The 25,856-nt window shown below is 44.5% G+C and overlaps 1 protein-coding gene across 1 annotated transcript in view; it reads right to left on the bottom strand.

Moving 5' to 3' along the window:
* The window catches only part of LOC109898134 (inactive tyrosine-protein kinase transmembrane receptor ROR1), a 172,883-nt gene that overhangs the window by 49,695 nt on the left and 97,332 nt on the right, over window positions 1–25,856 (bottom strand). The window contains exon 2 of the mRNA XM_020492951.2: window positions 6,980–7,027. Within this exon, the coding sequence (XP_020348540.2) occupies window positions 6,980–7,027 (48 nt within the window). The remainder of the gene's footprint in view (window positions 1–6,979; window positions 7,028–25,856) is intronic.

Raw genomic sequence — 25,856 nt, forward strand, 5'->3', positions numbered from 1 at the left:
ATTTAAATGCTACCAAATACTAATTGAGTGTATGTAAACTTCTGACCCACCTGGAAAGTGATGAAAGAAATAAAAACTGAAATCATTCTCTCTACTATTATTCTGACATGTCACATTCTTAAATAAAGTGGTGATCCTAACTGACCTAAGACAGGGAATTTGTACTAGGATTAAATGTCAGGAATTGTGAAAAACTGAGTTTAAATGGATTTGGCTAAGGTGTGTGTAAACTTCCGCCTTCAACTGTATATTTACTTAATTCTTATTTGTAGCAGTAGATTTAGGCTATTTATTAGCATTTGTAGTCATGTGTCATGCATTTTACACATTCATCTTGTGTTCTAGTTGTGTAATTGTGATGGTTGGTCTTACTCTACACTATTGTAGCGAGCACTTCATTCTAGCCATGTATTAGTACTGGTATTAATTCATTTTCTGTGCATTTTGTTTTTTTTCATGTCTTTCATACTACACTGAACAAAAATAAAAATGCAACATGACATGATTTCTGAGACATGACATGATGTTACTGAGCTAGAGTTCATATAAGGAAATCAGTCAATTGAAATAAATTCATTAGGCCCTAATCTATGGATTTCACATGACTGGGAAGGGGTGCAGCATGGGTGGCCCACTCGGCAGCTAGACCCAGCCAATCAGAATGAGTTTTTCTCCACTAAAGGACTTTATTTACAGACAGAAATATTCCCCAGTTTCAAACTGTCCAGGTGGCTGGTCTCAGACGATCCCACAGGTAAAGAAGCTGGATGTAGAGGTCGTAGCCTGTGATGGTTACACGTGGTCTGCGGTTGTGAGGCCGTTGGACATACTGCCAAATTCTGTAGAATGACGTTGGTAGAGAAATAACATGAAATTCTCTGGCAACAGTTTTGGTTGACATTCCTGCAGTCCGCATGCCAACTGCACGCTCCCTCAAAATTTGAGACTGTGGCATTGTGTTGTGTGTCAAAACTGCACATTTTTAGAGTGGCCTTTTATTGCCCCCAGCACAAGGTGCACCTGTGTAATGATCATGCTGTTTAATCAGCCTCTTGATATGCTACACCTGTCAGGTGGATGGATTATCTTGACAAAGGATAATTTTTTACATTTATTTTATTGAACCTTATTAACTAGCCAAACAATGGACGACACTGGGCCAATTGTGCGCCACCCTATGGGACTCCCAATCACATCCGGATGTGATGCAGCCTGGATTCGAACCGTGAACTACAGTGATATCTCTTGCACTGAGATGCTATGCCTTCGACCGCTGTACCACTTGGGAGACTGGTGTGCCACTTGGGAGACCGCTGTGCCACTTGGGAGACCGCTGTGCCACTTGGGAGACCGCTGCGCCTCTCGGGAGACTTAGAGGGCAACACTAGCTATTCTTTCCACAGCATCTGCTGGAGCATTGCAGTACGATGGCACACCATTTTTAGGACAGTAGTAAGCACGTTTGTGTGTTATCATGCATGCTTGTACATAGTGCGTCTGCAGGCATCTTATACCCTGAAGCAACTTCTACTGGTCCTAATGTGTGGGTTCTACAAGAACTGTACAACAGTCAAATAGCAGGATCTCTTGTGCTACTTCAATGGGGTTCAGTCTTTCATCGCCTAAACATTACTGGGTCTTTTCAGTATATTCACAGTACAGCCTCATTTTAAATGGATACTTCTGCCTAACCCTCACCTTTCTTCCTCAGATTTTAAGTTATCACCCTGGACCTTAGTGGGGAAGCTGACGCGTATAGCTGCACGGTGACTAATCGAGTCTTGCTATAGTTTCAGCCGTGTTGAATAGGTTGTTGATGCTACCATCATCTAGCATGTGCCGGGCTTGCTAAACACCCACATGACGATCAGTGCCGGCGATCAAGCGTTCATTACCTCTTATGGGAAGGTTTGTTAGAGCTGATTCAGACTCTCTATATATGCGCGCTTATCTTGTAATCTACGGGGTCTATGTCTATGTCTCTCGTTATCAATGACGAGATACTGGGTTTTCGGCTTCTCTCTCTGTCCCTGCATCCACACTGAAGATCATAGGGCGTGATCTTCTACTTCCTACGAACTCTATATTAGATTAAACGTCAAGGAGATTTTGGATGCCAAAAGTGATGGGTTCATCTGCGATATCCCGTGACTTGTATAGTTCACTATGTCGGCGTTCAGCCCACAGTCAATAGCTTCGCTTCAGTTGTCTTCATAATAAAGTTCAGTGCATATCAGTACAGGTGGTTGGCTGGGTGCTTATTACTTAGGTTGCTTATAGTAGATATTTCATGGAAAGCCATAGATGATTAGGCTATTGATATAGTTCAGTGATAGCACACGGCGGTGCTTCTTTAGGGCGGCTGGGTTCACACTGCTTTGTGGCAGATAGGAAGATGGTCACGTGTGCCAAGATGAAGCCCACCTTGCCTCCCGCGAGGGAACCCGGCGGAACGTCTCAAGGGATAGATAGGAGTTATACGTCGCTCAGTATGCACGTATGGTTAACATTCTGTTTAGGACATGATAGGATGACTTTAGGTGGTCATTCGATAATATTTCAACAGTGCTTCTGTCGTAGCTGCATGTAGTCGTCTGGCATAAGGTTCTGCTGTTTTGGGGGATTGGTATAGCTCGCTTTGCTCAGACAGTGAGTTACCCTGAAGGAGCAGAGCCGATAACACCAAGACTTGCATTATCCATTGCTGAATAAATTGTTTAGCATATTTCTACGTGGTGTTTTCGTTTATTTTGAAATTATGTGGAACCAGTTCAGAAATTGGAGGCTTGTATCAATCATGCCTAATTTATTGGTTGGGTTTTTAAGCTATGGGTCTGCTCTCTCATCCTGCTATCGTTTGCTGCTACTGGTACTGTGCACTGGCTTCTTGCTCCCACCACCCCCTTGCCTCCACTTGTTATGGTTCTGTGTTCCTGCCTGGGGGATTGGTATAGTTTACCGCACTCACTGCCCCTAGACTATATTTTACATGGATCTTTTGCTCAGGCAGCGAGTTACCCTGAAGGAGCAGAGCCAATATCGCCAAGACGTGCATTATTCATTGCTGAATAAATTGTTAAATATTTATACAATGCACTTTCCTTCTGAGATTACTTTTGGAACAGCCTGCTTGCACACTCCACTGACTGCCATAATGATAGATAATAGAGATGGGAGAGAAAGGAGGAGAGATATGTCCTGCCAATGTTCATACAACAAACCCATTCTTCCCCTAATTGTCTTGTGTGGAGTGTTGTAGTGATTGGCAACCCAATCCCTCCGAAACCAAAACTCAGCCGGGCTCATGACATTTCTTTAACATCACCAGATTACTAAATTGTTCCCATCATCGCCCCTCTCTTTATTACAGGGACTTTGTTTGGACCTGTGTCTGAGAGGGGAAAACACACACACACACACACACACACACACACACACACACACACACACACACACACACACACACACACACACACACAGTGTATCACATGTCAAACCCACCCAAATCACCCTCCTTCAGCAGCATTCTATCTCTACTGTAAGTGAGTCACTGGTTGAAGTGGCAATATGCAACTTTTTGGGCGACCTGACAAAAATTCACATAGAAATATGAGTTATAGATCTGTCATTCTAATCGAAAGCAAGTGTAAGAAGCAGTAGATCTGTTCTATGCGCGCTATTTCTATGCGTCCTGTTCTTAAGTTTTGTTTTTGCATCTTTTACTTTCGGTTTTGTACACCAGCTTCAAACGGGTCAAACAACAATATTGGAAAATATATTTCACAGCACCTTAGATGGTACAATAATTCTCTACACTACACTAGATTGTTATGTCACATAAACTGAAATTAGACAAACTATTTGAGTTTTAGCAATCAGGAAATGGCGGATCGATTTCTGCGTAATGCAACTTTCAATACAGACATAATACTGCCATAGAGTAGACCATCTGCTGGCCTGGACCGCACAGCAGGAGACAGGCTAGAAACCTGAGCTGGAGCACAGCCAACATAGCTCATCCTCCTTCCCATGTTATCTGGCTCTACACTGCAGCCCGCTCTGGCAGAGGTGAAACTCTAAATCCATATTAGACCTTTTCAAAGCAAAATAACTACCAGGAGTGTATGTGTGTGTGTGCCTGCTTGTGTGTGTGTGTGTGTGTGTGAAAGCTAGATGGAAACTTATACTATCAAGACGTGCCAAACACATTACAAGCACAGTAAGTGTATAATCACTTTGTATTCTCACTAGGATGTTCCATAATGTAACAGTGTAGGTGATGCAAAGCTGTTACAAGATCATCTATGTATCTTCTTAACCACAATGGTGGCGCACTGTACAGTCTACTGCCAGCCAACTGCCTCATTACAAGGTGTGGAAAACCCAATGATGTACAGTACATAAACATACAGTATATATGTCGTTGGGAAAACCCCAGGAAAAAGAGACTCCAGTTTCAAGAGCTGTGAAATATCACCAGCTCTGTCATCAATGTCAGACGGCTACAATAATGAGTCTCCTTCAGGAAGTACCTGTGACTCGCTCCGTTGAGACATGGTCATCAGAATCAGAGACTGCTTTGCGAGCGGTGATTGGAATATGTTCAGAGAATCTGGAGATAACACTGATGAGCTAACCAACTCTGTCACCGGCTTCATGAGGAAATGCATCGGCGACGTTGTCCCCACAGTGAAGGTTCGCTGCTTCCCTAATCAAAAGCCCTGGATTAACACTGAGGTTGGCGCTAAGGTAAATGACATGGCTAAGCTAAATGACAGCTCCTCGGAATAAGACCAAGGAGCTGGTCGTGGACTACAGGAAACAGGGTGGCAGTATCCCATCCACATCGACGAGGCAGCAATAGTGTGGGTCGAGAGCTTCAAGATCCTTGTTGTCCAAATCTCTAAGGATTTAAAATGGTCCTCATGCGCACAGTTGTGACGAGGGCGCGACACCAGGAGGAAGGCCCGGAAAATCGTTAAAGACTCCAGCCACCCAATCCATAGACTGGTCTCTCTGCTTCCTCATAGGAACCAGTACCGAGGCATCAAGTCTGACACCAACAGGCTCCTGAACAGCTTGGATCCACAAGCCATAAGACTGCTAAATATACTGAACAAAAATATAAACGCAACATGCAACAATTTTAAAGATCTTACTGAGTTACAGTTCATTTAGGAAATCAGTCTATTGAAATAGCTTCATTAGGCCCTAATCTATGGATTTCACATGACTGGGAATACAGATATGCATCTGTTGGTCACAGATACCTTAAAAATAAAAAGGTAGGGGCTTGGATCAGAAAACCAGTCAGTATCTGGTGTGACCACCATTTGCCTCATGCAGCGTGACACATCTTCTTCACATAGAGTTCATCAGGCTGTTGATTATGGCCTGTGAAATGTTGTCCCCCTCTGCTTCAATGGCTGCGCGAAGTTGCTGGATATTGGTGGGAACTGAAACCCGCTGTTGTATACGTTAATCCAGAGCATCCTAAACATGCTTGATGCGTGACATGTCTGGTGAGTATGCAGGCCATGGAAGAACTGAGACATTTTCAGCTTCCAGGAATTGTGTACAGATCCTTGCGGCATGGGGCCGTGCATTATCATGCGGAAACATGAGGTGATGGAGGCAGATGAATGGCACAATGGGCCTCAGGATCTCGTCACGGTATCTCTGTGCATTCAAATTACCATTGATAAAATGCAATTGTGTTTGTTGTCCGTAGCTTATGCCTGCCCTTACCATGTTCGCCCACACAACACCATACACATGGTCTGCGGTTGTGAGGCCGGTTGAACATATTGCCTGCCAAATGATCTAAAACAACTTTGGGAAGCGAGTTATGGTAGAGAAATTAATATTCTCTGACAACAGCTCTGGTGGACATTCCTGCAGTCAGCATGCCAACTGCACTCTCCCTCATAACTTGAGACATCTGTGGCGTTGCACATTTTAGAGTGGCCTTTTATTGTCTCCAGCACAAGGTGCACCTGTGTAATGATCATGCTGTTTAAATAGCTTATGCCACACCTGCACGGTGGATGGATTATCTTGGCAAAGGAGAAATGCTCTCTAACAGGGATGGAAACAAATTTGTGCACAACATTTGAGAGAAATTTCTGGGATTTCTGGGATCTTTTATTTCAGCTCATGAAACATGGGACCAACACTTTAAATGTTGCGTTTATATATTTCACACACACACACATTTATACAGACTACCTCTATCACTCCAGTATCCCTGCACATTGTAAATATGGTATTGGAACTGACCCTGTATATAGCTTACATACTTTCTCGTGTTCTTCTTATTTGTATTTCTTGTGTGTTTTTGTTTTACCGTATGTTATTTTTAATACTAAATTGATATTGATTACTACATTGGTGGGTTTAGAACCTGCAAGAAAGACATTTCACTGTACTTGTGCACGTGACAATAAAACATGCAACTTTCCTGCAAATGGAGTATGCAGATTGACTCGGCTGCTGTCATAGGACCTGAATGGTGTCTGCTTGACGAATAAAAAAAAAACACATTCTGGCTCCAGACACAACACTGGCCAATCAGCATGCTTCCATCAGATAACAGAGCCCCATGTTAGCAAGCTAGCCACAGCCTTGTAATGTACCCTACGTAAAGTGTAGCGCTGCTGCTATACAAACAGCACAGGATACCTTCTGCCTTGGCTTCGAATAAGATCTTAGCCACCGTGTGGAAGGCATAGCCAGGTGGAACAGCTGATACACACAAACAACACAGGACCAGTGATGTGAATTGTGGTCCGAAGTGCATCGAGTAAACCACACTGACGCACCTAGACAAAAATCGGCATCACAGTTAACAAGCCCACACATTGGTTCATCTTTGTCCCATCCGTGTCTCTACACGTAAGTTACAACTGTGTCATTCTAACTGGCTTGTTTTTTATCTTCGTTTGTTTGCTTGTGTGTGTGTGTGCATGCGATCTCTCACCTGAGCTGTTCCAAGTGGAAGCGCCCATCACACTAGGGTCTTCAAACCCTGTAGAGCGAGAGAGAGAGGAGGAGATCATATGGTTAGTGGGTTGCTTCTGCAGTACTACTGCGATCAGCATACCCAGCCGTCACCTGCGTCTCAAGACATGGTGATGGCTGGTTCTGAGGCTCTGCTGTGACCCAAAATGAAGTGGCATCGGGGGTATGATGGTATCATTCAACACGAGTCCGTTCCACAGACAGAGAGAAAAGCAAACTTCAGACACCCCCACCCTGATGCTTCTTGGGAGAGTTATACAAGAGATGAACCCGGTTGAAACAGTTCATCCCTGGGTGATAATAATAATGTTATTCCTGAAGACCAGATGCCGGTAGTATCAGACAGGGGACATCAGAGTCATGTCCCAGTAGGCTACGGTATTATTAATACCTGACGACAGACAGCTCTCCTCTCTGTGTCCGCATCCCAAATGGGTACCCTTTACCCCTATGGGACCCTTTTTCAAAAGTAGTGCACTATATAGGGACCAGGGTGCCATTTGGGACGCATACGGGGTGTCATAACCAGATATTTGGCTGCAGGCAGAGTGAACTATTCACATCCACTGTCCACAGGCCAAGAGGTGATATCTGTCCAATGTAATATCTCTGCACTGTACAATAAACAGTGAGTTTACAGCAGGAGGCAGGAGCTGTGGGGTGGGGTGGGGGATATTCTCTCTCTCTTACACACAGACACACACACACACACATTACCATCCTTTCTCCAGACTTCCACTTCTTTCCTCTCACTGCACCCCTATCTTTCAGCCACTCTTTCTCTACACCCTCTCTCATGTTTCTCTTTCTTTTTATTTCACCTTTATTTAACCAGTCTAGTTGAGAACAAGTTCTGGCCAAGACCTGGCCGAGATAAAGCGTAGCAATTCGACACATACAACAAAACAGAGTTACACATGGAATAAACAAAACATAGTCAATAATACAGTAGAACAAAAGAAAACTAAAATTCTATATACAGTGAGTGCAAATGAGGTAAGATAAGGCAAACATTTATACCTTCATTTAACTAGGCAAGTCAGTTAAGAACAAATTCTTATTTTCAATGACAGCCCAGGAACCAGCCCAGTTAACTGTTCAGGGGAAGAATGACAGATTTGTACCTTGTCAGCTCAGGGGTTTGAACTTGCAACCTTGCGGTTACTAGTCCACCGCTCTAACCACTAGGCTACCCTGCCGTCCCAACAAATTGGCCATGGTGGCGAAGTAATTACAATATAGCAATTAAACACTGGAATGGTAGATGTGCAGAAGATGAATGTGCTGGGGTGCAAAGCAGCAAGAAATAAATAACTACAGTATGGGGATGAGGTAGGTAGATGGGCTGTTTACAGATGGGCTATGTACAGGTGCAGTGATCTGTGAGCTGCTCTGACAGCTGGTGCTTAAAGATAGTGAGGGAGATATGAGTCTCCAGCTTCAGAGATTATTTTCTCTCTCCCTCTATCTGTGTGTCTCTCCGTTATGTAGTGAGGGTGTTTAATGGGACAGACTCTCACAGCCTCTCTGCAGGTTACTGTGCTTGTTTAATTTGACGGACGGACGGACATACATGGGCTTTCTCTGTCACAGCCTCAGACTGTACTGTAAGTAACCACACCTGCTCACCAGAACCTTTCAAAACAGACTCAGTGTGTACTCACGCACTTCACTATCCTATCCGTAATATACCATACAATATACTATACACTATCTTCCAGTAGCAAAATATGATAATCAAAATCAAACACAACATTAGCAAGGTCTCATTTGTATACATTTCATGATTCAAATAACACATTTATGCAGGGGCGTAACTTTCAAGCTGGGGATGGAGGGGTCATGTCCCCTACACATTCTTAAATTGCATTTTTGTCCCGCCCCCAGTTTCTTTAGTTGACTGATGTAGCTGGCAAGGTAACTGCCGTTTAACTTAACAGAAAAAAAACTAAACTAGTGTTTATTCTCAGTGCTGAGCTAGTATTGTAACTGACATGTACAGTAATGTTAGCTAATGTTTCATCTCCTCACGACTGAGGTAAATGTATAAGTTACGCTAGCTAGTAGTAGCTACCAGGTCAGCTCTAGCCTCTAGATATCTGTCAGATAGCGATATGAGGTGGCTTGTATTACTGTCCAACAGCTGTTGTTTGTATGGAAATGTTTTGTATTCTTTGTTTTGACCCATTTCAGAAGTAAATGAACTTGGCTAGCTTTCGCCAGTTGATGTGCCATTAGAGAGAGAGCTGTTAGCTATTATTTTTGCCTCAATCAAACTAGACCTGAATCAAGCAATGAAACCATCGGCCAAACGATTGAAGATTGATATTCTGACAATTTTTCTGTGCAATTTGAGTTTTATTAGTCAGTATGGCAATGTAACATTATGAATCTGTCAGTTTCCCTGCTATTTTCCTACTTTCACAGTGACACAGTAATAAACAGCTCTAACGTTGCAGGTTTCACTGTCATGGTGCACAGTAGAGGTCTGCACAGGACCAATTCCTTCATACTGCTCCCGCCCCGCACCCACTGGCTTTCTGTCTGACTCCCACCTGCTACCGCAAGAACTGGTCCCAAACCCAGTCCAGGCGTATGCTCACTTGCCACTTGCCAGCAAAAAATAACTTCATAAATAGGTTAAATTACCAGAGATTCTCACATGGCCCTTACATGGTATTACGGGGATAAATCAGCCAGTATGCTTGACGTAGTTTGAAGAGCGCAGAGTTGGAGAAACTTGAACATTCTCTTGAGCTATTTTTACAGCCTACCTTTTAGGAGTGGGGAGATTTTCAGATGGAGAAATATGGGTGACCCATATTTAGGCCTATTTATAGGCAACGTCATAAACTATAGTCTAATCATAGGCCTATTTAGGAAGTACATTACCTTTCAAATATAAGTGTCCCGTACTTCTCTACATAGGCTATAGCCTACTCTATTTAACTGAGACCACATGCACACCTGATCTCACAGGTATGGCTACTGAACTGGAAACAGCAAGAATTATAACAGTGACACCTGCTACGATTTGCATAGTCCTATAGGATATAGCCTAGCTTTTAGGAGGACGATTTGCATAGTCCTATAGGATATAGCCTAGCTTTTAGGAGGACGATTTGCATAGTCCTATAGGATATAGCCTAGCTTTTAGGAGGACGATTTGCATAGTCCTATAGGATATAGCCTAGCTTTTAGGAGGATGATTTGCATAGTCCTATAGGATATAGCCTAGCTTTTAGGAGGACGATTTGCATGCAGATACAAATAAATGGGTAATCAATCATTATTGAAAATGAAAAGGCACAACGCTCGCTCACCCTAGTAGCCTAACCCTGCCCATATTTGAATATGTTATGGTCTTGTGAAGGCTGGCTGAATTCTGGCAAAGAGTATGCTCTTTTATCTCAGCATGTCTACAGATTCTCCTCTCCCTGCTTTTGTTTGCTTGGAAATGTTGATATCTGGGGCTCTTGAGTGGCGCAGAGGTCTAAGGCACTGAAGAAATCTGAAGAAACTGTGTAACCAAGCGTTTAACATGGCTAAGTAACGCTTTGCCATTCATTGGAAGGTTGGTTATCCTCCCACAATGTCAAGTTATGTATCACTAGATTTGATTTATTACCAGATTAAGGGTATACTGGGTAACTTTAATAATGTCTGGATCCCTTATATGGAATACAGTACGACTAAAGGAGTCTGTATTGAAAACATGCCCACATCAGGGGAGATACGTATTTAGGAAATCCCTAGCTTCTGGGCTGCTCAGTCCTGGCCCTGGGGGTCTTCACTCTGACCTTGGCCTAACACACCCGAAACAAGTAATGACTTGATGACTGTGGGCATTTTTGCTTACTTTTTTGTTCTAAATAGAAACTGCACATTGGATTGTGTAAGAATGTAGAAAATGCAGACCCCCCTCCAGGTTATATCCCCCCCCCACTTCTAAAACCAAAGTGGCGCCCTTGCATTTATAACATTTTAGAAACAACAGCTATACCAGCTGGGTTCAGCGCAGAGGGACATGGCAGTGAGAGTGGAGTGGCAGAGTGTGATTCAGTAGAGGACCTATGAGAGCTGTGGCGGGACTGACTGGGAGGTGTTAATTGGGTGATAATCTGCAGTTGAACGCATGGCATGTCGGGAGGAAATAACGAGCCCAGTGCAGCTCAGCGGTAGTGTCAGGAAATTAGCCTGGGCTAACGAGGTCGCATGGTGTAGACCTGCTGCACCTGTTAGTGTGGCAGGCAGACAGGCAGGCAGGCTGATGAGATGAGGCTATACTGCTATATACCATGGCTATAAACCAGAGGAGGTTGATGGCTGGGGCATTTGGAGGAAGGGGTCATTGTAATGGCTGAAATAGAATGAATGGAATGGTATCAAACGGTATCAATGAGACCGTCCTCGTATAGCTCCTCCCACCAGCCTTCCTCTACTATAAACCCTGTTACATTAACATGACTGTAAACACCACAGCATTTTAATCAGGTATATATTTGGCAGTTAGCCCCACTCACACTTGTGGGGGTTGATGATACTGCTGTGTGTGCTCGATCTGGAAGGGAGTTGTAGTTTTACCCTAACTAATAAAACTACAAGCATAGTCCCGTGAGTTATAACAGACAGGTTTTTGTGATTTAATCATAGTAAGACAAATCCAGAAGGAGGAGAGGAGAGGAGAGGAGAGGAGAGGAGAGGAGAGGAGAGGAGAGGAGAGGAGAGGAGAGGAGAGGAGAGGAGAGGAGAGGAGAGGAGAGGAGAGGAGAGGAGAGGAGAGGAGAGGAGAGGAGAGGAGAGGAGAGGAGAGGAGAGGAGAGGAGAGGAGAGGAGAGGAGAGGAGAGGAGAGGAGAGGAGAGGAAAATGAACAGGGCAGAAGGGAAAGATGAGAGGCTTCACGGCCCGTTGGCTCTCCTAACACAGTGGAGCCAGTGAAGCGGAGCCAGGTGAGGACCCTACAGAGGAAGTGGATGTGGAGAGAGGGAGAAGAGAGAGGGGGGGCTAGGTAAGTGTACTATAGAAGGGCCTGTAAAGGGGGCCTGTTTAATGAAAAGCCAAACTATCCCGTCCGGTCGGTCCAGGGGAATATCAAACCAGATGAGAGGCCCTGTTATCCCTCCTCCGTTTAGAGCACATCTGCAAGCTACCCCAACCCAACCCCTGTCATTACACAATCAAGGAATATCTGGTAAAGTGGAGATTTGCTAATGAAGGCCTACAATTAGGGCCTGGATAGAGCAGGTCACAGTGGCTGATCCTGGACCAGTAAAGATGAAACGGAACAAAAATTCAGGTCGGAAACGAAGGAAACAGCTGACTCTGGTTCAGTGGTTCTGCTGTTACTACAGGTGTGGCATTGTGGAGCTACGTACACATATGACGCACGCATGAACATGTGACGCACACACTCAAGCATGTATACAAACACACACACTTGCACACCCACGCGCTGCTGGAATCAGATTGATTCATTTAGGTACGCTGAAATCTCCAGTGGAATAGTTGATTGTTGGAAAAGTTAATAGAGGTGTTTTCCTTGTGTTCTAAGTGTGGAAAAATAAACCATTTGTAAATACCTTAGTCACTGAACACGATCAAACAAACTGCATTCGTAGCACAATTAGCTTTGGATGACGTGAGAGATACAGTATGTTAGCTTAGCTCTCCTCTTGGATTCTGCAACAGTGGGTCTCTCTCTCCTCAAACAGGCTACCAACTCGCATCGGAGCGTCTGATCAGGCAGATCTCTCAGCACTATATTCCGCGAGCAACGTGTCTGATCCCTCCAGCTGTGTTTGGATAATGATCATAAAATCGCAGAGTGACGTGAGCTTATTCTATAAAAATACTTTCTTCAGATTTTACGCAGCTCAACTGTCAAAGCGCCACATGTGATTTTTTTAAAAGTAGGGCAGAGGAGACCCAAACTCTGGCCAGACAGAGAGTCAGCCAAAGTGGGAATAGAGGAATAAAATCATATAAAATAATGTGGATATGGATTGGCGGCTAATATGATCGTATGATTTTGGGTCTCATGTCCTTCACGCGGTGTGTGTGTGTGTGTGTGTGTGGTTGATGGATCAGCTCTCCTACATTACCATTAAGGGATCCCTAGCTTCTCCTCCTCTCGTATTTGCTGAAGAATGTAACTATTCAATTGCGGGGTATCGTATAATATCCAGGAAGAATAACAAACCAACATCTTAACTGGCCATCAGTTTTTCGCATTAGAAGTGGGGGAGGTCATGCAACGTCGATCCGGGATATTTCATAGTTCCTCTCTCCAGATTCTCTCTCCCCGTGTCCTAGTGGAATGCTGGCATGGAGGTGAAAGTTGAAACACTTCTCTGGAAAACCCAGTCGTCGTTAAAGAAGAGCGGGTGCGGGATGGGCCACTGTGCATGTCCAGACACTGCAGCCATGTAGCCTAACAGCTCCTCAAACCGCCTTCATTCATTATTAGAGAATTAAGACTGTTCATGAAGAAGGGATGAGGAGAGGAGAGAAAACACAGAGCTGATGGAAGGTAAACGCTGCGTTGTGAGGTGGGCTCTGGTCTCACTCTGCTCTGAGCAGGTTTTGCGTTGGCCCGCCGCTCTGCTCCACTGTCACTGTCACTGATGTGAATAGCGGTTACACTGGACATCACAGGATCGATCTGCCAGAGAGACAAACGGCCACAGAAGGAGCGGAAGAAAGAGAGGAGGAAGAAAGAGGAGAGGAGGAAAGATGTGGCGCTCTCGCCTTTGTGATGGAACGTGAAAAGGTGGAGGATGAGATGAGGATGGAGGGGCTGGGTAAGGACTGAGTAGTGTGTGTGTATGTGAGAAGGTGTGTGCGCGAGTGTGTGTTGAGTGGTACTAGCTGCAGTGTAGTACTTGTCTGGTCAACTCAAGCGTTGCAGAATGAAAGGGGAACAGCCCAGGGACACAAGTGTTCACCTGAACACACCACAGCCAGCGGAACACAGGAACTAACCCCCCCCCCGGTCCCGTCCCGTCCCATCACAGGAAGCACGGGGGTGACTCAACACTGGAGAGGGAGAGAGATGTATAGGTCAGTGAACGAGGTAAGGAGGAGAGTCACAGAAGGTGTACGACAAGGCCCTTTCAGAAGAACACAATACACAACTGGAAAGGCGGGGAAAGGAAGAATACGTGTGAGACAAATCCAGGCCTAACATACTGAACTGATCATGACAGCCATCAGTGAAATGTTGCATGAAACAGCAGTCTGCTGACCACAGAAAGCTAGCCATTCCTCTGTTAAAAACCCAAACTGACATTTGTGGCTCGTTTGACGGCTGTTTCCAGAATGTCCACAACACTTAAAAGTCCCTCCTGTCAGTCAGTGGTTCTGTCAAACCCATAATGGGGGTTGGATCGCAGTACCAGCTGGTTCTGATGGTCAGTCACACACATGGATACATACACTACTACCCCCCCCCCCCCCCATTATTAGCTTAGCGTGTTAGCATTTCCTCCAGGCCACATGAGAGGATCACGCTGTTTACGTTACAGTCTGGTGCCATGTTCAGACAACCCTGTTTTGTGTCCAGACAAGTAGCATGTCACAGAGAAACATGTACCGTGTCATAGACGAGGGGTTGCCTTACGGTTTAATGACTGCAGGGCTCACGGTGTAGCTGTACACCCTGGGCTCGGATTACGAAAGATTTAATGGGCGCCTAGTCAGAAATGGCACAGGCACGTTACCACCTACTCTACAGTTTATTTGTTTTACCCTTAACAGGATGACACACAGGAAGGAGTGTGTGCGTTTGTGTTTTATTTTGAGTGTGTTTTTTGCGCGCGCACATGTGTGTGTGTACGCCTCTGTGTGTGTGATGCAGGAAAATCTGAACAGTACTGACATCCTGACGTCAGCTGAAGCAGCAGGGTGTGTCTGTCCATCTGTCTGTCTGTGTCTGCCTGTCTGTCCGATGTTGCATGCGTACAACACACGCACCCCTGACAGATAATATCCCATGAGATCATAGTGAGAACTCCCGGATTCCTGCCCTGCTGATCTATCCCACGGAGAGGGCTGAGCAGATGGGAATCTTGGAAGCCCAGGATAAAATGACTGGATTTAAACGTCATTTAAGATTCAGACATCATGACGACCTGGGACTGGGATCAATTCCAAAACCATTCCGTATGCCGATCGGAATTTTTTGAATTTCCACTGGGATTTGAATCTCTGCCTTTTTTTGCCTGTAAACGAGTTAATGATTAAGCATTTTGGTCTTCGGTGCAACAATCAGAGACAGAACCCACTCTAGTAATTTAGAGATGAATATAAAATCCGAAGCTTTGATTAGAATTTGATGAATGTATTCCCGAGAGAGATGATTTGTAAATTGGAGGAGAAATGCTCCATTATTAACCACAATCCCTCTGACCTGTCTTTCATCAGCGTGTCTTCCTGGCGCGCACACACACACACACACACACACACACACACACACACACACACACACTTGTCAGCACGCTCATTACCTCACACCCAGTATAGTTATTTTGAACTGGGCTGTCAGAGCCCCCAATAGGGGTCTTAAAATGACAGCCAGCTGTAGAGAGACAGACTGACAGACCCCTCTACTGATGGACAAAGGTGTTTTACTGTGCTTCATTTGTTTTTTCAAATATGGAAAGTACTGGATTGATAATAGGTACAGTATACAATGCCTTCAGGAAATATTCACAGACCAAGACCTTTTCCACATTTTGTTGTGCTACAGTCTGAATTTAAAATGAGATTTTGTGTGGCCACTATGCTGGTTTTTTTTAAATAAAAAATGAGAAGCTGAAATGTCTTGAGTCAATACGTATTCAACCCCTTTATTTTGGCAAGCCTAAATAAGTGCAGGAGTAAAACCGTGCTTAAGAAGTCACATAAGCTGCATGGGCTCACTCTGTGTGCAATAATAGTGTTTAACACCATTGTTTTAATGTCTACCTCATCTCTGTACCCACACACAATGATCTGTAAGGTCGAGAAGTGAATTGCAAACACAGATTAAACCACAAAGACCAGGGAGGTTTTCAAATGCCTCGCAAAGAAGGGCACCTTCTGGTAGATGGGTAAAAATAAAACAGCAGACATTCAATATCTCTTTGAGCCTGGTGAAGTTATTATTATACTGTTTGCAACAAGGCACAAAAGTAATACTGCAACAAGTGTGGGAAAGCAATTCAATTTTTGTCCTGAATACAAAGTGTTATGTTTGTGGTAAATCCAATATTGTCACGCCTGCTCCAGCTCTCCCTCCCGCTGCCCAGTATTGCGCACTCCTGCCACCATCATTACGCACACCTGCTTCCCTCGTCACGCGCATCAGCGATTCATTGGACTCACCTGGACTCAATCACCTGTGTTATTAGCTCCCCTATATCTGTCTGTTCTCCGCGTCTGCATTAATTGTCGTATGTCGTTGTGTTATCTGGTTCTGACGCTGCTCCTATCCTGTTCCATGTCTGTGCAAAATGAAATGTTCACTCTCCATACCTGCTTCTCGACTCCAGCGTCGGTTCTTACAAATTCAACACATTACTGAGTACCACTCTCCATATTTTCAAGCATAATGGTGGCTGCATTATGTTATGGGTATGCTTGTAATCGTCAAGGACTGGGGAGTTTTTCAGGATAAAAAAGGCCAAATCTACACTGGAGTTGCTTACCAAGAAGTCAGTGAATGTTTGTGAGTGGCTGAGTTACAGTTTTGACTGAAATCTGCTTGAAAATCTATTGCAAGACCTGAAAATGGTTGTCTAGCATTAATCAACAACTCATTTGACAGATCTTGAAGAATTTTGAAAATAATAATGGGCAAATGTAGCATGATCCAGGTGTGGAAAGCTCTTAGAGACTTGCCCAGAAAGACTCACAGCTGTAATCGCTGCCAAAGGGGATTCTAACACATGTTGACTCAGGGGGTCGAATACTTATGTAATTAAGATATGTTAGTGTTATATTTTTCATAACTTTTTTTTACAGAAGTTAGAATTTTTATTACACATTGACTTTACAGAGCATTTTGTGTAGATTGTTGACAATAAATGACAATTAAGTACATTTTAATCTCACTTTGTAACAAAAAATCAAGGGGTGTGAATACTTTCTGAATGCACTGTATATCAAAACAGTATTTGGTACAAATGATCTATAAGGCCTATATTAGAATGGTATATATCAAATGTCGAAACATACTTCAAGGATCTCTCAATATCTGAAAACTGTCTCCAGATCAGAATGAATGGCCTCTGAGTCCTTCCCTCTCAGCACGGGACCAGGAAACACCTGTCTGTTTACGATGTCCCCCGAATCACTGAGCCTCTGTTACTCTGTCATCTGACCCCAGGCCTGCCCTTTAGGCATGCAGCTCCACACATAATCCACATGAAACTGATCCAGGACCAGATGCAAACAGACACAGGGATTATTTATAGGAAAACCGACACGGCCTGTCTTCTTCCACTCTTATTCCAGCGTGCCAACACTGAAGGAAAGGGAGCGAGGGAGAAAGAGCGAGTGACAGAGCGGGAGAGCGAGAGACCAGAAGGACACTTGAAGCCTTCACTGTGTATTTCCATAAACTCTTTCCTGTCAATCACAGCCCGGCTGCGAGCGTCTCTCCTCTCTGCAGTCCAGATCCCTCTTCCACTGAAAGTTAGGAAAATAATGTCCAGCATTAGACGTAACGCGAAAGACTGCGAAGGAGGAGAGAGACGAGAGAGCGAAGAGAGAAAGAGAAGTGGCCTAAACATCAGCACCACAGGTAACACCACAGAGAACGATCTGAGAGATAAGGCAAGACGTCCCAATTCGGATCTACCTAAAAATACTTTAATCAGTTATAAATCAAATCAAATGTATTGATATAGCCCTTCTTACATCAGCTGATATCTCAAAGTGCTGTACAGAAACCCAGCCTAAAACCCCCAAACAACAAGCAATGCAGGTGTAGAAGCACATGGCCCTTTATGGATGTGTGAAACTGGTGTTCGCTCACTAACGAAGAATTCACAAAATAGGACAAACACCACAAAACAGAGCATACGGGAATGCTATTTGGCCTTTACCAGAGAGTACACAGTGGCAGAATACCTGACCACTGTGACTGACCCAAAATTAAGGAAAGCTTTGACTATGTTGACTCAGTGAGCATAGCCTTGCTATTGAGAGAGGCAGACCAGGCTCTCCAGAGAAGACAGGCTATGTCACTGCCCACAAAATGAGGTGGAAACTGAGCTGCACTTCCTAACCTCCTGCCCAATGCATGACCATATTAGAGACACATATTTCCCTCAGATTACACAGATCCACAAAGAATTTGAAAAAACAAATCTAATTCCATATCTATTGGGTAAAATACCACAGTGTGCCATCACAGCAGCAAGATTTGTGACCTGTTGCCACAAGAAAAGGGCACCCAGTGAACAGCAAACACCATTGTAAATACAAACCATATTTATATTTATTTATTTTCCCTTTTGTACGTTAACTATTTGCACATCATTATAAGACTTTATATCGCCATAATACAACATTTTAAAATGTCTCTATTTCTTTTAAACTTTTGTGAGTGAAATGTTTCCTGTTCATTTTAGTTTGTTTATTTCACTTTTGTTTAGTATCTATTTCACTTGCTTTGGCAATGTAAACATATGTTTACCACGCCAATAAAGACCTTTGAATTCAATTCAATTGAAAAACTTGTCCCCTTGGGATTTTTTTATTTATTTATTTTATTTTACCTTTATTTAACCAGGTAGGCAAGTTGAGATCAAGTTCTCATTTACAATTGCGACCTGACATTTGAATGGGGCCAAACGATGGAGAGCCACTAAAACAGTCTAACATCTCTGACACAGTCACACCATCCAACCACCACCACCACCACCACATCAGTGGCGGTTCTAACTTGTATGGCTCCCGGGCGACCCCCCCCCCCCCCCAAAAGCACCATTCTGCACTAACTATAATTTTATTCAGACATTTGGAACGACACAAATAAATAATCATAACATTTACAACGATATAAATATAAGAATATATACAAAAATAATACTCATAAATGTCAAAAAGAAGTAACAAAGACAAACAAACAAATTGTAGTATACAAATGGAAATAAAAACGAGAATCGAATTATGACACTATTACCCTATTGCTAACAAACAACACACTAATAAAACTAAATTGCACAAATCCTATATCACACAAAGACACAAATAGAATAACACACTTATAAAGAAGAGGAGAACCTGATTATTACTCTATTGCACTTCAAACAAGAAACACACAAACTAAATTGCACAACTGCCATCTGAACCCTGACCTTTCTTGCCTTCCTTGATGCAAAGTCATCAATTACATCAGAGGAAATCTGTTCAGTAATTGCATGGTTAATACTGATGACAGCAAGGCCACTAAGGCGTTCCTGTGGCATGGTGGATTTGATGAGCTTCAGCTTTGAAAAGCTCCACTCTGCTTCAGCTACGGTCACTGGAAGGGTAAGACAAATCCTCAGAGCAGCCCATAAATGTGGATGCATTTCTGAGAGCTCCCTTTCGTGTATAAATATCAGCAGCTCAAGCAGGGTCATGGTCTTCAATGGCAAATCAGGCAAGTTCTTCAGTTCCTGTGCCAGCTCTCTGCCATCCAAGTCTGAGTGTTCTTTATAGTGCAGTGTCATACTAAGGGACTCACAATGTTCTGTCAGCTCCTCGTTTGAGAGACTTTGGAAGGTTGACAGCACTCCAAACTTCTCCCACACATTTTCTAATGTGGAAAATATCAACAACGTCATTGAAAAATGTCACCTCACTTTCATCGGGGCATCGCTCAAATGATTTGTATGAAAAGTGCCGCTTTGAGGACCTCAGCCTTTTTTGTTGTTGTGGAACGGCCTCGACATTCATACCCTCGCAAATATCCTTGGCTGACGTTTGTGCGGTCATAAAGCCTGTTGCCCTGGAGTCGCTGAGACCTCTCTCTGTCTTTCTGAGAAGACTGACTGCAACATCCACATGCATCCTGGGAGAATGCATCAGCTTGCTCACATGTCATATATCATACCACACCACCGTACAGATGCTGAAGCAGTATGATCCCACCTCCTCTGACAAGAACTGGGCCTCAATCTTTATCACAGGGTCTTTGGTTTGGTCCCTCACCTCAATCAGTGCCTCTCTCACCGCTGCTGCCTGATACCTCAGTGCCTCTCTCACCACTGCTGCCTGATACCTCAGTGGCTCGACACTCTTAACTTTATTCTCCCACCTTGTCTCAGTCCACATCTTCAAAGTGATGTCCACCTGTTTTTTCAGGATGGCCCATCGCTGTGTAGAGGCTGAGAACAAGGTGTACAGTTTGTATAAGATGCCAAAGTAACCTGTGGTATCGACAGAACTTTTAGCAGCATCAGCCACAACCAGGTTCAATGTGTCAGCCCCACATGGCACAAACAGAGCTCTTGGATTCATATCCAGGAGTCTGGCTTGGACACCTTTGTTTTTGGCTTGGACACCTTTGTTTTTGCCTCTCATGTTGGCCCCATTATCCTAAGACTGTCCTCTGCAGTCCTCAAAATGAATTTTTAGCTCCTCTAATCTTTTGAGAATCAGGGATGCCAAATGTTGACCCGTGGTCTCCTCTGCCTCCAAAACCCCCATAAAATGTTCCTTTATGTGGGGCTCGTCCTTCAGTGACACAATTCTAATTACTGACAACTGTTCAGTGTGGCTGACATCTGAGGTGCAATCTAGAATGATAGAGAAGAATTTTGCCAGCTTGATGTCACTCACCATTATTGAAATGACCTTGCTGCTCAACAAATCAATGAGTTCCTTCTGTATTTGTTGGCCAAGGTAGCTGGTGGTGTGACTCCTGGTCCCTTTTTGAACACGGTTAAGGTTCTCTTTCATGACTGGATCAAATTGGGTCGTCAGCTCAACTTCTTTGATGAAATGTCCATTTGACGGAGAGTACGGTGTTTCTGTGTGTCCTCTTAGTGACAGATTTCTAATTGCCAGAGACTGTACAATAGCAGTCAGACGTGTCAACATCTCTCTCCAGCTTATCCTCTCATGCTTATCAATTGTTTCCCCTTTTTTGATCCTCACTGCCAGTTCTTTCCATGTTTTCATGCAGTTTTGGAGTTCTGGACTGGTGCCTTGTGAAGTCAGCAAAGAACTTCCATGTTTCCAGTCTGTCAGTCCTGAGTTTGCTAACTTAATTTTCTTCTTAGAAAATAGTTTGCAGCAGAATCAGAAGAGGCTGTTGTTTCTTTCAGACACTGACCAACTTCTAGGGATTTCTTTCACCACTCACCAAGATCTTCCTGAAATACTGGTGGTGGCAACTTCTTCCATCACGCTCATTCCTTGGGGAAAACAAAGTGAGGTGGTACCTCACTTGGTCCTCTGCAAACTGGTTGTGTCCGAATTCTGTCCGTCAGAACTAAAGGCCAGTCAGCAGGGTCGGTAGACAGTGGTTCATCCTCAGCAGCAGGATTTGGTGGGGATGCTGCTACAGGCGTTTCTAATGGAGAGCACATGGGCATTAGTTTACACACGTTGTTCACAGCATTTATAGTGGTGGAACATCCCACATACAAACCCAGTAACAATAAAACCATCATTGTTACCTACAATATGGAAACTTAAAACGTTGCAAAAGGGAAAGTAATTATTTTGTTTATGTTATGCAGGGATGCACACACAAACACATGTGCGTGTACCCACACATAGACGTGCGCACAAACACACCTGAAGAATCCTGCTGAGGAGAAGTGGAAGCAAATGGGTCTTCATCCTCAGGCTCGGATAACATTTCTGAAGAGGCCTGTGTGGCTGAGGAGGTGGATGGCTCCTCATCCTGAGCCTCCGAGATCATTTCTGAAGAGGCCTGTGTGGCTGAGGAGGTGGATGGCTCCTCATCCTGAGGCTCTGAGATCATTTCTGAAGAGGCCTGTGTGGCTGGGGAGGTGGATGGCTCCTCATCCTGAGGCTCTGAGATCATTTCTGAAGAGGCCTGTGTGGCTGGGGAGGTGGATGGCTCCTCATCCTGAGGTCCGAGATCATTTCTGAAGAGGCCTGTGTGGCTGAGGAGGTGGATGGCTCCTCTTCCTGAGGTCCGAGATAATTTCTGAAGAGGCCTATGTGGTTGAGGAGGTGGATGGCTCCTCATCCTGAGGCTCCGAGATCATTTCTGAAGAGGCCTGTGTGGTTGAGGAGGTGGATGGCTCCTCATCCTGAGGCTCCGAGATCATTTCTGAAGAGGCCTATGTGGTTGAGGAGGTGGATGGCTCCTGGTGCTTCAAAATATCTCAGAAGTGCCCCTGAATTTGCATTGCAAATACAGTATATGAGTCTGACACCCTAAATACATTTGTTGCCCAATTAAATATACATGTCATTATGCAAAAGGTATCAATCAAAGTTTCAGAATAGGAAACAAATGAACCATACAACCTCCTTGGCTAATTCTAGGCATAAGACACCCCAAATGACTCAATATATCACAATAGATACAAAACATCAGCATAATATAGACGTCTTTTAAGTTATCTGACAGCATTGGAAATTCCCCTTACTGAGCTCAGGACCTAGTCAATGCAATCACAGAAAACCTTTATGATGTCACCTCAATGAAAGTTAACCAAATCAATAATGTGCAAGTTAATCGTTTTGCTGCAGGCTGCACACATTATAATGATGAAACTGTGTGAAATGATATCCAATGCTATTTTTAAGTTCAATGACGGCCTAGGAACAGTGGGTTAACTGCCTGTTCAGGGGCAGAATGACAGATTTGTACCTTGTCAGTTCAGGGGTTTGAACTTGCAACCTTCCACTTACTAGTCCAACTCTCTAACCACTAGGCTACCCTGGCGCCCTATGTAAGCTAGTTGGACAGAAAATGGGATATTGTCGCCCGATGTGTAATAGCATAGCAAGCAGCATAGGCTGACATACATGAGTGTTATACTCGCCTACTTCATAACAGGCATAATAATATAGTGATAAAGAGATGACGTAGCTGCAAACCTTTATCTTTTGTGTGTTTCTCCTCTTCTTCTTTCCTCTTTTTCCTAAACTGGGCACCTGATGGCTTAGACCTTTTCTTATCCATTTGTGTTGATTTGGCACTCGTGCATCAATGCATTACCCATCCCTCAACACTGTCAACCAAGAGCCAAGACTAAACCAACACACCTTGGTGGTGTGCAGACTGCTTTTATATTATTCTTAACCATTTCGCACAAACCGGAAAAGAAATGCAGCAATATTCACAGTATTATGAATGAATTGTGGTTTATTTGGTAGCATTTCATAGTGTGACTGATTTTACTCATTGCATTAGTACTGTACAAAGTTAGTGGTGCGCTATTTGATAGATTCCCCCGCTCCCCCCTACCTCGGGCTTCCAGTGGGGAGACCTGAGGTCAACCTACCCCCGCCCCATCACACACTTCTGAATGGGAGACCTTCCCAGGCAGTAGCCTGCCTAGCTCACAAACTAGAATCAGGGCGCCCACTCCGACAAAGTTAATTGACCCACAGTTCCACACGGTGGCATGATATCATTGACGTGATGTGCAAATGAGCGATAGAAAATCGATCGTGCAAATGTCACAGTTCCCAAATTTTCTTGTGCGGGCGCCCTGTGCCAACAACCCCACCCCCCCCAAGATGCTGCCCTGGCTGGCTGCCTGGGTCGCCCGTACCTAAATCCGCCACTGCTACTACTACTGTGGCTGCTGCTGGTGGGGAAGGAACATTAAGCTGACTGTGATCGATCGGCCGTATGAAAGAATAACATTAGTCTGCTAGGATATGCATGGTTCTGCTGAGTGTTACCCGTCTGCTACAGTAAGCCACAGGATCCGCACAGCATGAGCTGACTACACACACACACACACACACACACACACACACAGAGGCAGGCTCAACACAGCGTGCGTTGACTACTGCGCCGGACTGACTCATACAGCACACGTCACTATTGCACAGCAGAGAGAGTGTCTGCTCAACATGATTTCTGGCAGGACGTAACAATGGCCGTATTCAGCTACTAAATTGCGGGGCCCGTCTGGATTGGACATGGAAGAGTTACGGAGTGTTTTGAGCCTCTTTCGTTCAGTAAGGGTTTTCCCCTCGGATATGGAGCGGCAGAGCTGACGTTAGTATGAGGTGAGCCGAGACTGTTTCAGGGAGACATGAGAGGGTGAGAGTGTTTTGGGATCTAGTTAGTATGAGGTGAGCCGAGACTGTTTCAGGAAGACACGAGAGGGTGAGAGTGTTTTGGGATCTAGTCGAGCAGGAGTTGGCCAACGCCGGGTGTGCACGGAGTTACTGGCACCTGGAGTCTTCGCTACGCACCTCACCATATTGTTCCCATTGCTTCCCCCCGCCATCAATATGCTAGGTCTTGAGTATGTGGCGACGACTCCAGTTGTTAATAACAACGTGCCATTACACAGTAGCAGAATGGTGTCCAGAAATGGCTTGGGAGAAGAGTGGGATTGGGTGTTGGAAGAAGAGGGAAAATGGCTTCCTAAAGCCTGGGCTGAAGATGTGTCTGCTCAGCACATGGCAAAAGGGGGAGACTAGGAGAGATTGAGGAGGAGGTGTGAAGAGGATTGTTTTATTCCCGTTGAGAGAAGCACCCTCACATTAAATCTGCTTCACCCTTGCATTTCCAGCTGGGTAATTGGGGACACATGCGGGACACGGCTTCACCCGTCCTCTCCCGAACTCCCTTACCTCCCCCACTAACCCCCCCAGGGGTGAGGGCTGTCAAGGCCCCAATAAGATCAAACCCTCACCTCAATCGAAACGTCCAGGAGTCAGGAGGTTCTGCGCTTCAATGAAACAACAAGCGCGGAGGAGAGGAAGAGGGGGAAGAAGAAGAGGAGGGGAAGTGGAGGAGGACATCTGGAAGGTGTTTCTCTTCTCATCTATCTTCCCTCCCCTTCGCTCTTCTCCGCTCTGCGCCCGGGTGATTATCAACAACATTAACAATGCAGTACTGTGTTTCTTTCCAAAGAAAGCTCTCGCCATCTATCTACCAGCTTTCTCTCACAGGGATAGGGAAGGGATACACTGTATATGAGGTCTTTAATATACACACATTACACAACCTGACTGGGTTCCTCTCAAAGTAATAAACCTATCATCTGGTGGGTCTAATATACACAATCCTTCTGCCTTCACACACACGCGCACACACACACACACACAGTAATACACAATCCTTCTGCCTTCACACGCACGCGCACACACTCACACACACACACACACACACACACACACACACACACACACACACACACACACACACACACACACACACACACACACACACACACACACACACACACACACACACACACACACACACACACACACACACACACACACACACACACACACACACAATCCCCCAGTCTTGAAAGGAGAAGAGGAGCAGTGTGGCATGGACTGTTGTGCTACTGGAACTCTACACTGGCTGTAGCTACAGTAACTAAAGGTCCCTTCTAAAACAGTGTCAATCTAAATGTTTGCCAGATCTATGAAAGCACAAATACACACACGAGTTCAGTTACAAATGATAATCACCTTGTCCTTCCCAGCCCACAAACACCATTCCTTCTGATTGCGATTACAGTATCATACCACGCCTTTCCTTTTGTTTATTTTGGCTAAAGTATCGTTTCTTTTGTTGCCCAGCACCGGTTTGCAAAGTTCATGTCACCCTGCTTTGCTTCAGATTGCAGTCATTTCTTTTGGATACTTTCAACTGGATCAACCAATCCCAGGCCAT

The sequence above is a fragment of the Oncorhynchus kisutch genome, linkage group LG10, assembly GCF_002021735.2.
Source record: "Oncorhynchus kisutch isolate 150728-3 linkage group LG10, Okis_V2, whole genome shotgun sequence".
Classification (NCBI taxonomy): domain Eukaryota; kingdom Metazoa; phylum Chordata; class Actinopteri; order Salmoniformes; family Salmonidae; genus Oncorhynchus; species Oncorhynchus kisutch.